The following is a 17761-nucleotide window of genomic DNA, read 5'->3' as shown; positions in this document are numbered from 1 at the left end:
AGGGTGTACCCATTTTTACTTTTGCTATATGTGGCTAAAATGCTGTCCTGAAATGTTAACAGTCTCTTTCTGACAGTACTTTATTAATTTCTGATCAACTTTTCATGATAAACATGCATCTGTTGTGATTGGGAAGTTGTTCATAGGAAGTCAAAGCTTGAAATGCAAGAGATTTTTAAAGTGAATATATTGTGGTAAGAGAAACTGCAGTTCACTGACTGGTTTTTTATATTTATTTATCATGTTAGATGTAGGCAAGTTAGTGGTTTTTTTTCCATTTTAATGTTATGTACATTTTAGTTTGTCCAGTGGTATTTTGCATTGGGACTTTGGGATAAATTAATCACTAGAGATAAGTACATTTTTACTGATTTCTTCATTTTCCTATGACCTTATCAAACTGCATATAAATTCTCTTATATAACAATTACAGATATGAATTGCTGATATCATTGTAACTTCATTTTTGCTCTATGAAAGCTAGCTAACCCAGGCGTGGTGGCTTGCACCTATAATCCCATCACTTTGGGAGACCAAGATAGGAGGATCACTTGTGCCCAGGAGTTCAAGATAGCCTGAGCAACATTGCAAGACCTCATATCTCTACAAAATTTAAAAATTAGCCAGGTTTGGGGGCATGACCTGTAGTCTCAGCTACTTGGGACACTGCGGCTGCAGTGAGCTATGATCACAACACTGCGCTCTAGCCTGGGCAACAGAGTAAGACCTTGTCTCTTTTTTTTCTTTTTTTTTTGAGACGGAGTCTCGCTCTGTCGCCCAGGCTGGAGTGCAGTGGCCAGATCTCAGCTCACTGCAAGCTCCGCCTCCCGGGTTTACGCCATTCTCTTGCCTCAGCCTCCCGAGTAACTGGGACTACAGGCGCCCGCCACCTCGCCTGGCTAGTTTTTGTATATTTTAGTAGAGATGGGGTTTCACCGTGAAGACCTTGTCTCTTAAGAAAAAAAAAAAAAGAGGATGGGAGTGGGAAGCTAGCTATTTTGAAATGTAATTTCAAAATTTACATGTAGAACTTACTGGTCAAGTTTTTCAGTCTTAAGACATTTTAATGGGTTATGTAAGTCACTACTATGAAAACATATATTAAAGTAATTGTTATCATAATTACATAAAAATCTTTGTGCCTTTTCTTTATAGGCATGCATTCTTCAGCAGCAACTGAGCTGTTTGCTACTGGACCTTTGCCAAGCACTGGAACACTTCCACCATCTCTCTCTGCTTATCAACATCCCACCACCTTCAGCAATAGAAACTTTGCTACCACTTCACCTTTGGTGCTTCAGGATTCAACTTTTAACACTACATCAAATGGAATTTTAAGTCATCATGACCCTTTGCTACAAATCAAGACTTCCCAGGGAACTGTTCCAACTGCTTTGGCATTTGAGCGCCTGGGCAGTTCTGTATTAAGTAACAGCATACCACCTCAGTCTTCAACATACCGCTCAGCTCAAGAGTCTGCACCCCATCTTTTACAACCTCAATTTAGTTTGTTGCCTTCAGCACTTGGGGGAGCCCAGCAGACTCCTCAAGCCTACAGTTCAACTCTCTTTACTAGTTCTACTGCTTCCATTGAAAGAGCTCTTCTTCGAGAATGTAGTGTTATCAAACACCATCAGCGGCCTTCAGGTACCCAGTCAATTCAGGCACAACTGACTGGTTCACAGCACTCCTTACATAGTTATCTATCAAATTCAAGTGTAGTTAATTTTCAGGAAACAACCAGGCAGTCTTTATCCTGTAGCCCAATTGGAGATTCCACTCAGGTGAGCAATGGAGGATTACAACAGAAGACCTCCCAGGTCTCAGTGGAACTTGCTCAGTCTTACTCATCTGCAATTCCATCATCAGGGTATCCTCCTTCTACTACAAAAGTAAAAAGCTGTTCTACAGAACAACCACTAACATCAACCAAGACCCCTAAACCTCAAAGTATAATTCCTCCTGTGCAAACACTAAGCTATTCCAAACCTTTACATAACCAGAGTTCTGTAATATCGGGCCAAGCACAAATTTATTCTACTGCGCAGCTACCAAGCCTTTTATCAGTCAGTCAGTCCCAAAATTATGGTTTAGTACAGCCACATAATGTGCCATCTATTGTTCATTCACAGGTTTATAGGTCCAGCAAGGTTGAAAAATTGCCACCCTTGTATAAAACATTGACTTTTTCTGGGTCATCTCAGACTATAACTCCTGAAAATCAGACGCTTAGTTATTCATCTAATCAGCAAGAGGTATTGTCTTCAGTTACAAATGAGAATTACCCTGCTCAAACAAGAGATCTGTCTTCAGTCAGTCAGTCTCAAAGTTACTCATCTGGTCATTCTCAGGGTTTATCACCAGTTAGCCAGACACAGGTTAGCTATTCATCTCAATCACAAGTTTTGTCAGTTGTTAGTCCTTCAGAAAGCTATGCTTCAGGGGAGTCCCTAACATTAACAGCCCCTTCTCTTTCTTATTCTTCTGCCTCTCGGGCTCAGAATTTGCCAGACTCTAGCCCGACCCAGAATTATATTTCTATGCATTCTTCTCAAAATGTTCAGACTCAAGAGTCATCATCTCCCCAGTCCCAGAAGTTTTTGCCTGGTGTCCAGTCATCATCTTTTGCATCCTCTACTCATTGTCAGACATTACAAAATAACATAACCTCCCCTGACCCAAAGTCTTATGCTGAAAGAAAGCTTGACTCAGATGTGTATACATCTTCAAAGCAAGAAGATGGTTTTCCAATGCAAGAGTTACAGGTATTGCAGCCACAAGCATCTCTTGAGTCGTCAACCCAAAGGCTATCTGATGGGGAAATTAATGCTCAAGAATCAACTTATAAGGTGTCAAAGGCAGATGACAGATATTCTCAGAGTGTAATCAGAAGTAATTCCCGTCTTGAAGATCAAGTTATTGGGGTTGCTCTACAAGCGTCAAAGAAAGAAGAAAGCGTTGTTAGTTCAGTGACACAGCTTAACCAACAAATTGGCCAAGTCAGTAATGCAGCTACCCTTGATCTTAAGAATGCAACTAATTTAATACAGACTCCACAAATAAGGTTGAATACTAAAGACTTAAAGCAGCAGCATCCTCTTGTACTTAAGGTGCATGAATCCAAGGTCCAGGAACAGCACAATCAAATAATTAATGCTTCATCTCAGATTCAAATTCCAAATCATGCTTTAGGGCATGGCCATCAGGCATCTCTTCCTAATACACAGGTCCTTTTAGATTCTGCCTGTGATTTACAGATTCTTCAGCAGTCAATACTGCAGGCAGGTTTAGGTCAAGTAAAGGCATCTTTACAAGCACAGCGTGTTCAAAGCCCTCAACAAATAGTACATCCTTTCCTTCAGATGGAAGGTCATGTTATTCAAAGCAATGGTGATCATTCTCAGCAGCAACTCCATCCTCAAAATTCTGAAGTTATGAAAATGGACCTCTCTGAGTCTTCAAAACCGTTACAACAACATCTAACAACAAAGGGCCATTTTAGTGAAACAAATCAACATGACTCAAAGAATCAGTTTGTTTCTCTTGGATCGATGTGTTTCCCAGAGGCAGTGCTTCTTAGTGATGAAAGAAATATTTTATCAAATGTAGATGATATCTTAGCAGCTACAGCAGCAGCTTGTGGAGTTACACCTTCTGAATTTTCCAAGTCAACTTCAAATGAAACCATGCAGGCTGTTGAAGATGGTGATTCTAAATCTCATTTTCAGCAGTCGTTAGATGTCAGGCATGTGACTTCAGATTTTAACTCTATGACAGCTACAGTAGGAAAGCCACAGAATATAAATGATACTTCCTTAAATGGAAATCAGGTTACTGTGAACCTTTCACCAGTACCTGCCCTTCAGACAAAAATGACTCTTGATCAACAGCACATTGAAACACCTGGTCAAAATATACCAACTAAAGTAACTTCAGCAGCGGTTGGACCAAGTCATGAAGTCCAGGAGCAAAGTTCTGGCCCATTCAAGAAACAGTCTGCTACCAATCTTGAATCTGAAGAAGACAGTGAAATTCCTGTTGATAGTACATTAAATAATAACAGAAACCAAGAGTTTGTTTCTAGTAGTAGAAGTATAAGTGGAGAGAGTGCTACATCAGAGAGTGAATTTACCTTAGGGGGTGAGGACAGTGGTGTGTCAATGAACCCAGCTAGGAGTGCACTTGCACTGTTGGCCATGGCCCAATCTGGGGATGCAGTCAGTGTCAAGATTGAAGAAGAAAACCAAGATTTAATGCATTTTAACCTTCAAAAGAAAAGAACTAAAGGAAAAGGGCAAGTTAAAGAGGAAGACAATAGTAATCAGAAACAGCTGAAAAGACCTGCCCAAGGCAAACGCCAGAATCCAAGGGGAACAGATATATACTTACCATATACTCCTCCTTCCTCAGAAAGCTGCCATGATGGTTATCAGCATCAAGAAAAAATGAGACAGAAGATCAAAGAGGTGGAGGAGAAACAACCAGAAGTCAAAACAGGATTTATTGCGTCTTTCTTAGATTTCCTGAAATCTGGGCCCAAGCAGCAGTTTTCCACTCTTGCTGTACGAATGCCTAACAGGACTAGACGGCCAGGGACCCAGATGGTTCGTACATTTTGTCCCCCACCACTTCCCAAGCCTTCATCTACAACACCCACACCTTCAGTGTCTGAAACTGGCGGTAACAGTCCATCAGATAAAGTTGATAATGAACTTAAAAACTTGGAACATTTATCTTCATTTTCTTCTGATGAAGATGATCCTGGATGTAGTCAAGATGCTTATAAAAGCATCTCTACTCCCTTAACTACTTTGGATGCTACTTCTGATAAAAAGAAGAAAACAGGTAAAGTTTTAAAATTTAGATTCATAATTATTACTTTCTTCTTTTTCGGGCTATAGCTCACATTTAAGCTTTTTTCACTTAAAGCAGGTCTGCAAGTATATTTTCAGGACAAAATGTATAGGTAGGTATCTTAAGGACTTTTTAAAAAAAATTTTCTTGCCTATAGGAAAGGTCTGGGTTTTAGGTTAAGTAGTTCTGATTTTTCTTGGCTTTTTGCCAAAGGCAGCATAATCTGTACAGTGTGCCATCCAGATTTCTCTAATCTGAGACATTGTGAGGTAATTGAGGCACTGTATCGTGGGTATTGCTGTAGTATAAACCTGATACATTTTCTTAGTTTGCCAATTTTATCTGAAGATTAACATTTTAGTATTAAATATGGTTATGTTTAAATATGTTGCAGTAGTCCAAGTGACAAATGAGACAGATGAGACAACAGGGATGTTACAGAGTTAAAATCTGAACCATTAAATATGGTTATATGCAGCATGCGTATAATAATTAAGATAAAATTTAAAAATTTTGTGCTGGCTCCAGATTATATACCCAAATCTTTGGGTATGTGTTTCACTTGACTCTGTGGCTAAGGGAGCTTTAGAGGAAATATTTTAAGAAGCATTGACTTTATATAAACAATTGGCAGTAAGTATGGAATTTTCTATTGTAAGAAACATGCCAAGGAAAAATTTATTTGTAACAATAATACAACTGCCACCTCTGTGCCAGGAACTAGTAGCAATGTTGTGAGATACACATTGTTATCTCCAATATACAGATGATATAACTGAGAATAAATGAATTATGTGGGCCCATACCCCTAGTAAGTGACAGAGCTGGAATCTGAACCCAGGTTTGTCTGGTTCTAGAGCCCACATTCTTTCTCAGCTCTTTAGGATAAATAGGGTGGTGCTTGAAGACTTAAACTTTGTTTTGTAACATACTTCCCAGCTTCTCTCTGGACTTGACTACCTTTAACTTCTAAAGTGTTACGTGACAACTGGTATCCAAATAATCTGTTAGCATAAATATCTGATAATACATTTCTAAAGAATTCTCATTTCATTACACAGGGAAATTAACATGATAGAAAGTCAGTCTTAGATTCAAAGACATTACTACCATGTCTAATCCTAGTACGGTTTTATAACGTCTCCCCCAATTCAGAGTGCTTTGCAATCACTATTCTATTCCCTCTTACATTCCCAGAATAAACCTTTTGTAATCTCGGTTCTAAAACATGAGTCTAAAACTAGTTTCTTCCAGACATATGTTATCTCATTTTTAGTTAAAATCATCACTGTCAACCCAATCCTTACTATTATGTCTTCGAAGTTCTCTTATCACCATCCCTGTTGCCTCATCTGAAAAAAGCTATCATTTGTCATGTGGACTACTGTAACTGACTACTCATTACAAACATTTTTTCTTTTTTTATTATTTTAAGAGACAGAGTCTTGCTCTGTCACCCAGGCTGGAGTACAGTGGTGTGATATTGGCTCACTGAAGCCTCAAATTCCTGGGCCCAGGCAATCTTCCTTCCTCAGCCTCCTGAGCAACTGGGACTACAGGCACATGCCACCATGCCTGGCTAATTTTTTAAAAAATCTCTTGTAAAGATGGGATCTTGCTATGTTGCCCAGGCTGGTCTTGAACTCCTGGCCTCAAGCAGTCCTCCCGCCTTGGCCTCCCAAAGTGCTGGGATTATAGTCATGAACCACTGTGCCTGGCCTAGAATTTTTTCTCACCAGTCTGTATGCCAGTCCATCTTCCACATTATCAACAGATTCATCTTTATGAAAAAGGAAAGCTGATTGTTACTTCTGTTTCAAAATACCTCTATGCTTCATGGGAAAAATAAAGATTATATGTAAAAATTCATTTTTCTGTGTTTTACTCTTCTTTCCACCGTCCCTCTTCTGTGACAATTGAATTTTTCATTGTTTCTTGGATGTCTGTCCCCCTTCCACAGTTGTGAACCTTTGAACACATTTTTCTCTGTGTAGACTACTCTCTTCGCCAGTTTTTAGTCTAGAAGATACTTGCTGATCTTTAAAGACTATTTTCAAAGTCATGTTGTAGACATTTTTCCAGACAGAATTAGTGCTCCTATCCTTTCAATTCCCACAGCCCTTAAATGTCAATGAAAGCATTTACTTTTGTGTTTTAATGTGTTCATTTATATTTGCATATTTCATTAGCAAGTGAATTCCTTCAAGCTAGTGCAGGGTTATGGTTGAGAATTTAGGCTTTAGAGTTAAATCACCTTGGGTTCAACTTCTAGAATCATAGCTCTGTGACTTTAGGGCATGTTCCTCATCTGTAAAATAGGACATGGTGATACAGTCAGTATATATAGATATAGTCAGTATATAGTAACCTCTCGGGTTTTTGAAAGGACTCAGGGACATAAAGAACGTAATGCACAATCTGAGTCATTAGTTGTAGTTATTATACTGTATTCATCTTTGTATTTGAAAGACCTGAAATGTAGCAGGTACTCGAATAATGAGTGAGGCTATGTAAAAGAAAAGTAGAACATTGAGGTGACCGTGAGTTAAAGTAGCCAGGTTTGGGTTTTAATTTTGTGAGTAGAATTCTGCGTTTTGCACATAGGTTGTACAGTCCCAAACAGTTAAAAATGAAGTCACAGAGATACGATGAGCCTGTGGTACTCCACATTTCACAGTTCCATGGTAAATAACTTAAAAGTGAGTATGTCTTCCACTGATGCCAGTTTCCAAATACTTGTAATATTTTCTGTAACATAGGCTTGCTGTTAGTTTTTTTGTGGACTGCTGTAGCCATTCTAAGCATATGAAGATGTCTTAAGTTGCAGCTGTTTCCTCCTGTTTTTTGACTTTTAAATTATTTTTGACTTTAAATTATTCAGATGCCTAAAGGGCACATTCCTTGCTCTAAAATAATAAAGTTTTCTAGTTAAGTTTGTGATAAAATAATTATCTATAAAGTAAGAAATTTACATATTTACTTTCATTATAGGAGTTTGATTAAGAAAAAAAGAAAAAACTAATGGAACTGTATCTTGTATCAACAACATAAACTAAATCCTGGGCTCTTTTAGGCAAGATGGTGCACAGTTGTCTAACACTCTGAATTCTGTATTTGCATTAAAAAGACCAGTGGAATATAAAAACCCACCCCTAGTTTTGAATCCTGAAACGAGGGATGGGTGCTGTTTTCACCATTCCTTACTCCTTTCAGATTGAATTAAAGTTCAGTATAAAACTAGTTTTTGCATTACTAAAATGTTTCTGAACCTGTATCAAGTAATTTACTATTATCAAGTCAGTGGAAGCAGAATGTTAGAGTTACACAGTCTAGTTACAACTTGATTTCACTCAAAGTGACTGGTACATTTTTTCAAAATGAAGGCAAAGCTGACGAACAGCACTCAGCCCCGACTTCTTAGGGAAGCCATGGGTATGCAGAACAAACTGTTAAGGACACAAGTGACAGGCACCCAGATCTCAACAATGTAATGAAACCAAAATTGGTGTTTCCCTTCAGTTTTGTTTGCATCTCTGGATAAAATGGACTTGGCTGAAATGTGTTGAAAGCTTAAAAAAAAAAATGTGTAATACCACTGTCAGTTTTCTGGGCTTCTTGAAGATCTTTTAAAACTTAAAATTTGGGGCCAGGCACGGTGGCTCACGCCTGTAATCCCAGCATTTTGGGAGGCCAAGGTGGGCGGATCACGAGGTCAGGAGATCGAGACCATCCTAGCTAACGCAGTGAAACCCCGTCTCTACTAAAAATACAAAAAATTAGCCGGGCATGGTGGCAGGCACCTGTGGTCCCAGCTACTCGGGAGGCTGAGGCAGGAGAATGGCGTGAACCCGGGAGGCAGAGCTTGCAGTGAGGGCGAGATTGCGCCACTGCACTCCAGCCTGGGCGACAGAGCAAGACTCTGTCTCAAAAATAAAATAAATAAAATAAAATAAAATTTGGGTTTTAATTTTGTTTTAAAGTCTGTTTTAGTTCTTTGTCTCTGAAATTTATTTGGCATTATGGGATATTCTGGGTCTTTGTATATTGTGTAATTTTGGATTGTATCTTGGACATTTTGAGTGCTGTATTATAAAACTCTAGGTTCTATTAACATCTTCTGGAGCATATTGATTTATTTTGTTCTGTTTTAGCAGGTGGTCAGACCATAAGTTCTGTCTTACTTTGTGTGAATGGTGTTTCCAGTATCAGTTCTGTTTTCAAGACTTTTGCTTTGCTGCTATAGGTCTGTTTCAGCAGTTAGCCTGGAACTTGGGTGTGTGGTAGACTGTGTTGTAGTTCAGATCTCAAAGGCTTTCTTTTGCTAGTTTTGGTCTTACACTTGTGCATCCTAGGTATGAAACTCTGATTTGTGTGGGTCCATACATAGAATGAGAGGATCCCATTCCCCAGCTCCCTTTTCCCTGGGATTTTCCCTACACTGCCCAGATCCCAGAGTCCCCTTTCCTAGTCATTTGCCTAGAAGGCTGGGATTGTTTTTGGGTTTTTTTTTTTTTTTTTTTTTTGAGATTTATCTGCCCATGCTTAGACATAATTCTCTGCAACTGGGACTGCCCTTGGGGCAATGCAGTGAGAGAAATGAAGGAACAGGGATTCTTCCTATTCTCTTAATGCCTTAGGGGCCTTGTTTCTAGCTTCCTTTTGCCAAAAAGACAAGATTTCTGTTAGGGTTTTAGATTTCTGGTTCCTTATTACTGCATTTCAGCTCTTTGACTTGGGCCCCTCTCTGGACAGAGTTGGGAGTGAAAAAGAGAAAAAAGAAATAGATTTTCCCCTTACTGTTAGCCTTGCACAAGGCTTCTTTACCCATTCCTCATGCCAGAAAGAGGGTTTTTTTGTGAAGTTTCATTGCTTTGGAGTTGTATAGTTTTGCTTAGGGACTATCATGATCCCTGCTTGGTCATGACAGATGATTTTAATCTGTTGAAAGATTTAACTTGCTAGTATTTTATTTGAGAGTTTTACACTTAGATTCATAAGTGAGATTAGCTTATAGTATTTTCTGTCTTAATCTGACTCACTTTTGTATTCAGGATTATGTTGATCTTACAAATTAAACTGGGAAAATTTTTCTGTTCATCTAAGCTTTGAAAGTTTATCATACATAACAGGGATTTGATAAAACTTTCTAAGAATAGATCTAATTAACCATCTTTCCAGTTTTTCTTGAGGTTGCTTGGTCTGTCTAGGTCAATTTAAGAAAGTTACATTTTCTAGGAGAAATCATTCATTTAGATTGTAAACTCTGTGGTTGTAAAGTTATCCATAGTAATCCCTAAGTTTTAGTCTCTTCTGCCTCTGTAGTTATTATACCCTCTTTCTTCCTCTAAATAATTATTTGCATTTTTTCCTTGTCAGTGAAAGGTTTTGCCAAATAAATGGTTTTTTTTAAAGAGCCAAATTATTTTTATTTTTTTGCTCCTGTTATTTTTTACTCTTTTTCTAAAGGTCTGTTTTTATCTTAATTCTTTTGCCCTGTATTCCTTGGGTATAATTTGATAATCTCTTTCTAGCTTCTTGAGTTTAATCCTTAGTTTATTTTTGTATTTTCTGTCTAATGGCATTTAAGCTGTAAGTTTTCTTCTTTGCACCATACTTTGACCATATCTAACGGTTTCGGTTTATAATGGTCTCACTTTCTTTTCAAACTGGTTTATTATTTCAGTTTTGATTTCATTTTTAGCCCAGGAGTTATGAAGAATGGTCAGGGGTTCTTTGTCTGTTTTCTAGTAGTTTTTGTTTTAATTATTAATTTGACTCTTTTGTATTGTGTTCAGGGAATATGTTCACATTTTGAAATTTATGGAAATGTTGTTAGTAGCTTGGTCAATGGTCCATTTTTATAGATAGTCCAATTTTTATAAATACTAAGTATTAATAGATTTTATTAATAGTGTTCAAATCCTTTATATCTTTTTTATTTAATAAATGATATTAGGTTATTTAAGAAAATGTTTACATATGAACCAAAATGTTTGTGCTTGTTACAGCTGGGTTGTAGTAGGGTTTGTATTCTCTACTTTTGTGTAGTCTAAAATTTCATAGTAATAAAAGGTTTTAAAACTCCTCTCTACCCTTATTTGTTTTTAGATTGCTTGATCTGTTGATTCCTGAGAAAGGTGTGTTAAAGTTTCCCATTATGTTATATTATTTTTCTAATACTGTTTACTTGATATTTTGAACCCATGTAATTCAGTGCATAAAATTTTACTACAGTTAAATTTCCTTTTATCATAATCTTTCTTTTTCCCACTTAATGATTTCTGTTTTTAATTTTGTCATACTAATTTTGTTATTAGCATTTTTTAGTATAGTTTCCATATCTATGTTTTCTTTTGGGATATTTTTTCTTGTGAAATACAACCCATATATGAAAATTAAACATGCATAAAGAAAAATACAAAACAAAACTTCCACAGATTTGAAAATGCAGACATTATTCAAGCTATATTCCCTGGGTACAGTGCAGCCATTTCTAGAAAGAAAAAAGAAAGGAACAAAGAAAAACTCACCCTTCTAAATAACTCTTGGCTTAAAAAGGAAACCAAAACTGGAATGACAAACTAATTGGAATGGACAGTGGAGCATTATATACTGAAACTAATAGGATGTGGCTAGAGTTTGGTGTGAAGAAGCAGATTTATAGTGTTAAATGTCATTCATTGGAAAGCAAGAAAGTATCAAAATTAATTGAGTATTAAACCCACTGTTAACCTCTAGAGCAAATCACTAACTGACTTGGATGGTAATCACTTCCTTACTTTTCTTAATATAATTTTACCATGTATGTATGCATCTCTAAAGACTGTATTTTTTAGCTTGGGAAACATAGTGAGATGCTATCTCTACAAAAAAACAAAAAAACAGCTGGGCATGTTGGCATGTGCCTGTCTTCCTAGCTAATGGGGAGCCTGAGGCAGGAGTATCGTATTAGCCCAGGAGTTTGAGGCTGCAGTGAGCTGGAATCACACCACTGCAATCCAGCCTGGGTGACAGAGATAGATGCTATCTCTTAAAAAAAGAAAAGACTATTGTTTGGTTTGTTTTAAAACTTCCTATAAAGGGCATATAAATAAAGTATTGATGAACTTTCCCTCTACTAGAAGTTATACATTCTCTTTAAAAAAATTTTTTTTTGCTTTTTTCATAGAAATTTTCAAACATATACAAAAAGCACAGAGATTGGCATAATGAAACCCAATTCTGGGGGCATCATCCATTTCAATAATCATTATGTGGTCAGTCTTGCTTTATTCATACCTTTATCTAGCTGCCCACCCCCTGATTATTTTGGTGAAATATTTGTTCTTTTCCTGGTTACAATAGAAATTACAACATGCACTTCTAGCTTCTCCAAATCTGTCAGTATCTTCCTTTTTCTGAATAATACAGATTTTTGAACAGTGGAACTCTATGTAATCCCCTCCTGACATAAATGTTATTGTTACACATATTTAATTCTATCATCATTAATAGTCTTTTAAATAGTCATTTGTTTACATTTACTTATACATTTCCCAGTTTACCCTTCATTCATTCTTATACCTCATAGCTTCTCCTTGGGATTATTTTGCATCTGATTAAAGCAAACTAAATACTAAAATACCTTTAGTATTACCTTTTCTCAGAGTCTGCTGCAGCATCTCTGTTTTTGTTCACAGATAGCTATGTGATTTGTTTTGCCATATAACTTAGAAAGTATTTGCAGAAGTCAGTGACCTTGCTATAACAAAGTCACTTTTATTCCTTAATTTGTCCATTATTTATATGAACATGGTTTCTCAGTTCTTATATCAATAAAAGTGAAGGACAAATAAAATTGGTTGTAAAATTTATCTCAATAAGTACTATCCATGGATCCATGTATGAATAATTTTAAGTGCCATGTCCAACAGAAGCATGATTTTTACATTTAATACTTGTCTAAAATGTGAAAAGATATTACTATGGATCAACTATACAATTGTATAATGTTAGAAATGTGTAATATTTTGAGCCTTCAGTTACAAATCAGTTTCCATTTACACACATATTTTTGTGACAGAAAAGTATGACAGTGTAACTATAGCATTATAGAAATATGTTAGGATAAAATAATATGGGCTCCTAACATGATTAGAATATTCATCTGTATTTCCTCAACAGGCCTTTTCCCTTGAGTGGGAAATGTGTAAATGTATGAGGATAGCTTTAATTTGGGACAGGAACAGGTAGGCTGGCTGGTAGCAATAAGGAGGTCTTTACTCTGTTTGTCAAGCACTTTAGTTCATGGATTTCCCCTGCCAGTCTGCATTTCCATTTTTTCTGTATTGGAAGTCTGGCTTTGCCTCAGGCCCTGCTTTGGTTTTCTCTCAGCTCCTCCACCATTCTAGGCAAGTAGAATTCACTTTCTTCAGAGTACAGCTTTTGCATTTTACCCTGTGGTCAAACACCCCTTCTGCCTATAGCTCAGTACAGTTAAAGGGATCACTGGCCTTCCCTTTTTTTTTCTTTTTTTGAGAGGGAGTCTTGCCCTGTCACCCAGACTGGAGTGCAGTTGTGCAATCTCGGCTCACTGCAACCTCCGCCTCCCAGGTTCAAGCGATTCTCCTGCCTCAGCCTCCCGAGTAGCTGAGATTACAGGCATCTGCCATTATGCCTGGCTAATTTTTGTATTTTAGTAGACATGGTGTTTTACCATGCTGGCCAGGCTGGTCTTGAATGCCTGACCTCAAGTGATCTGCCTGCCTCAGCCTCCCAAAGTGCTGGGATTACAGGCATGAGCCACTGTGCCTGGCCTGGCCTTCCCATTTTTATTTACTTACTGTTGTATATGTGATTATTTTAGTTCATCAGTATTATTCAGACTTAACACTGGAATGCTACATGTTCTTTATATTTGTTCCTCAGCCCAGAGTTCCTCTATCAGCTCTGGTATTTGAAGTATTTTTTAAGTTTTATTGAATTATAATTCATACACAATAACATCCACCCATTTAAAGTATACAATTCAGTGGTTCATAGACTTGTGCAGCATTTCCATCTTTCAAAAAGAAACCCTGTATCCATTAAGGAGTCCATTCCCATACCCACACCCAGCTATAGGCAACCACAAATCTTTCTCTCTCTGTAGATTTGCCTATTTGGGATGTTTCGTGTAAAGGGAATCCTATAATATGTGACCTTCTGTAACTGGCTTCTTTCATTTAGCATAATGTTTTCAGGGTTTATCTATGTTGTAGCATGTTTCAGTATCTAATTCCTTTTTATTCCCTAATATGGATATATCACATTTTGTATATCCAATTATCCATTGATAGAGTTTTTGGCTCTTATGAATAAATCTGTAAACATTAATGTACAAAGGTTTGTATGGATGTTTATTATCTCTAGGGTACACATCCAGAAGTGGAATTCCTCAATCATATATCTGCATGCTTAATAGAGGAATGGCCAAACTATTTTCCAATGTGGTTGTACCATTTTACATTTTCATCAGTGATGTATAAGAACTCCATTCATTCCACTTTCTTGGTAACATTTGTTAATGTCTGTATTTTTAATTATAACCATCATAGTAGGATGGTTAACTATTCTTTCTCTATTGAATGGTTCTGGCACCTTTTTTGAAAATCATTTGCTCATAAGTATAGGAGTTTATTTCTGAACTTTCATTCTATTCCATTGATCTGTACCTATGTATGTCCGTGTCAGTTTCACAGTCTGTATTTCTATAGCTTTATAGTAAGTTTTGAAATTGAGAAATGTCAGTCTTCTAACTTTGTTTTTTCAAGATTGTTTTGGCTATTCTGGGTCCCTTTCATTTCCATATGAATTTAGGAACAATTTGTCAATTTTTGTAAAAAATGAAGCTCAGATTTTTATAGGAAGTGGGTTGATTCCATAGATCAGTTTGGGGAACATTGCCGTCTTAACAGTGTTGTGTCTTCTCATCCATGAACATGGGATGTTTTTCCAGTTATATAGATCTTCTATAATTTCTTTGAACAGTGTTTTTATAGTTTTTACAATGTAAGTTTTGCAGTTCTTTTGTTAAATTTATTCCTAAATGTTACTTTTGATGCTGTTATAAATGGAATTGTGTTCTTAATTTTATTTTTGGGTTGTTTACTGCAAATGTATAGAAATACATTTGATTTTTATATATTGGTTTTATACCCTACAATCTTGCTGAACTCATTTTTTAGTTCTGATAGTTTTTCAGTATATTCCTTGGGATTTTTTTTTTTCTTTTTTGAGATGGAGTTCTCGCTCTTGTTGCCCAGGATGGAGTGTAGTGGTGAGATCTTGGCTCACTGCAACCTCTGCCTCCCAGGTTCAAGCAGTTCTCCTGCCTCAGCCTCTCAAGTTGCTGGGATTGCAGGTGTGTGCCACCATGCCTGGCTAATTGTTTTGTATTCTTAGTAGAGACGGGATTTCACCATGTTGGCCAGGCTGGTCTCGAACTCCTGACCTCAGGTGATCCGCCCACCACGGCCTCCCAAAGTGCTGGGATTACAGGAGTGAGCCACTGCCCCCAGGCCTTGGGATTTTCTATATACAGGATCATGTAATCTGCAAATATAGCTTTGCTTCTTCAGATATCTTTCTTAGGGAGAAAGTTTACAGTTTTAACCACTAAGTATGATGTTAGTTACTGATTTTTTTCTAAATGTACTCTGTAAAGTTGAGGAAGTTCCCAGGTAGTTGAATGTTTTTTTATCATAAAAGGGCATTACATTTTGTCAGATGCTTTTTCTTCACCTATTGAGATGATCCTGTGCTCCTATGCTGTTTTCTATTAACATAGTGTATTACATTGATTTTCAGGTGTTAAACTAACTTTGCATTCCTAAGATAAATCCCATGTGGTCACATTGTATGATTCTTTTTGTATGTTGGTGGATTTGCTAGTATTTCATTGTGGGTTTTTGTATTTATATACTAAGGGATATTAGTCTATAGTTTTCTCATGCTGTTTTTGTCAGGTTTTGGTATTGGCATAATACTAGCTTCACAGAATGAGTTGGGAAGTGTTTCCTCCTATTGTTTAGAGTTTATAAAAGATTGATATCTTCTTTAATTATTGATAGAATCATCCAGTGAAGCCATATGGGCCTGCGCTTTTCTTTGTGGGATGTTTTGAAATTACTTTTATTTTCTTTACTTTGTATTGGGGTGTTCAGATTTTCTATTTCTTCCCGAGTCTTTTTTTTTTTTTTTTCTTGAGACAGAGTCTCTGTTGCCCAGGCTGGAGTGCAGTGGCACAATCTTGGCTCACTGCAACCTCCGCCTCCCGGGTTCAAGCAATTCTCCTGCCTCACCCTCCTGAGTTGCTGGGATTACAGGCACACACCACCATGGCTGGCTAATTTTTGTATTTTTATTAGAGACAGGGTTTCACCATGTTGGTCAGGCTGGTCTCCAACTCCTGACCTCGTGATCCGCCCGCTTTGGCCTCTAAAATGGTGGGATTACAGGCATGAGCCACCGCGCCCGGCCCCAATCTTTGTTAGTAGTTTGTGTCTTTCTAGGAATTTGTTCATTTCATCTAACTTATTTAATTTGTTGGCATACAGTTTTTCATAGTACTACTTTATAATCATTTTAATTTTGATAGCCTCTAGTGCTGTTTCAGAATGTTTTGGGTTTTTTTCCCCACATGTATTTGGTTTTTCATCTTCTATGAAGAGTCACAGTTTTGGCTGGCCGACCCTTCCTTATCTTTTATCACTTTCATGTCTTTATTTTATTTTTTTAGGTAGGGTCTTGTTCTGTCACCCACACTGGAGTGCAGTGGCACCATCATAGCTCACTGTAACCCTCAAACTCCTGGGCCCAAGCAATTTTTGCATCTCATCCTCCTGATTAGCTGAGACTACAGGCACACAACACTATGCTCGGCTAATTTTTTTGTTTTTTTTAATAGGGCTGAGACTACAGATGTGAGTCACTACACCCAGCCTCTTTTAAAAATAGTTTTGCTCTACTTACATGGAATTGGCAGCAGGAGGGTAGGTAGATAGTTGCAGGTTTGCAGTCTACTTGTCATTCAGACTCAATTCTCACATCTTTGATTCTTGGAAATTAACATCTATTGTCTAATTTCTTCCTGTGGTTTTGTTTCAACCAATTTTATTACAAAATAATCAAGTCTTTCTTTTTAAGCTGTTTAAGTTTTACACAAAACAAGTAAGTGTTTAAATATTTGTAATACTGATTTCCATTTGCTTGGTTTCGTTTCAGAAGCCTTACAGGTGGCAACTACTAGCCCAACTGCCAATACTACTGGTACGGCTACTACTTCCTCCACCGCTGTGGGTGCAGTTAAGCAAGAACCTCTCCACTCTACTTCATATGCAGTAAATATTCTGGAAAATATAAGCTCTTCGGAATCCTCAAAGCCCACTGAACTTGATGGTCTTCCTTCAGACCAGTTTGCAAAAGGACAGGACACTGTTGCCATAGAAGGTTGTACAGATGAGGAGAACACAGAAAGCGGAGGAGAAGGCCAATACAGAGAGCGTGACGAATTTGTGGTAAAGATAGAAGACATAGAGACTTTTAAGGTGATGTCAGTGTTCACCAGTGTGGTCATAGTTTAGCCGGTGTGCCTGTGATAGCCTTCATTATGACTTTAATAGCATGCATCTACTTTGAATTATAGAAAGTTTTATCCTGTTATAAGTGTTTGATAAAATCAAAATATTAAGAGTAGATGTCAGATATCATTGAAGATAATTTTAACTTTAACTTAGTTGTATGTATATCTGTACAAATGTAGTCAGTTGCATTTCAGTATTAGTAATTACAGTAGTTTAAAAATGTTGACTTTTTTCAAGGTTCCCAACTCATTATTAGTAGTTTGGAGAAAATCGTTATTTATATAATTTAAAAGTTTAAACAAAAA

General features: G+C 37.1%; 1 protein-coding gene across 2 annotated transcripts in view; it reads left to right on the top strand.

Moving 5' to 3' along the window:
- The window catches only part of QSER1 (glutamine and serine rich 1), an 83217-nt gene that overhangs the window by 39492 nt on the left and 25964 nt on the right, over positions 1-17761 (top strand). For both annotated transcript variants that reach the window (XM_045371654.3, XM_045371653.3), the window contains exons 4-5: positions 1156-4845; positions 17098-17420. In XM_045371654.3, the coding sequence (XP_045227589.2) occupies positions 1156-4845; positions 17098-17420 (4013 nt within the window). The remainder of the gene's footprint in view (positions 1-1155; positions 4846-17097; positions 17421-17761) is intronic.

The sequence above is a fragment of the Macaca fascicularis genome, chromosome 14 (assembly GCF_037993035.2).
Source record: "Macaca fascicularis isolate 582-1 chromosome 14, T2T-MFA8v1.1".
Lineage (NCBI taxonomy): Eukaryota > Metazoa > Chordata > Mammalia > Primates > Cercopithecidae > Macaca > Macaca fascicularis.
This window is presented reverse-complemented; position numbering and strand designations above follow the sequence as displayed.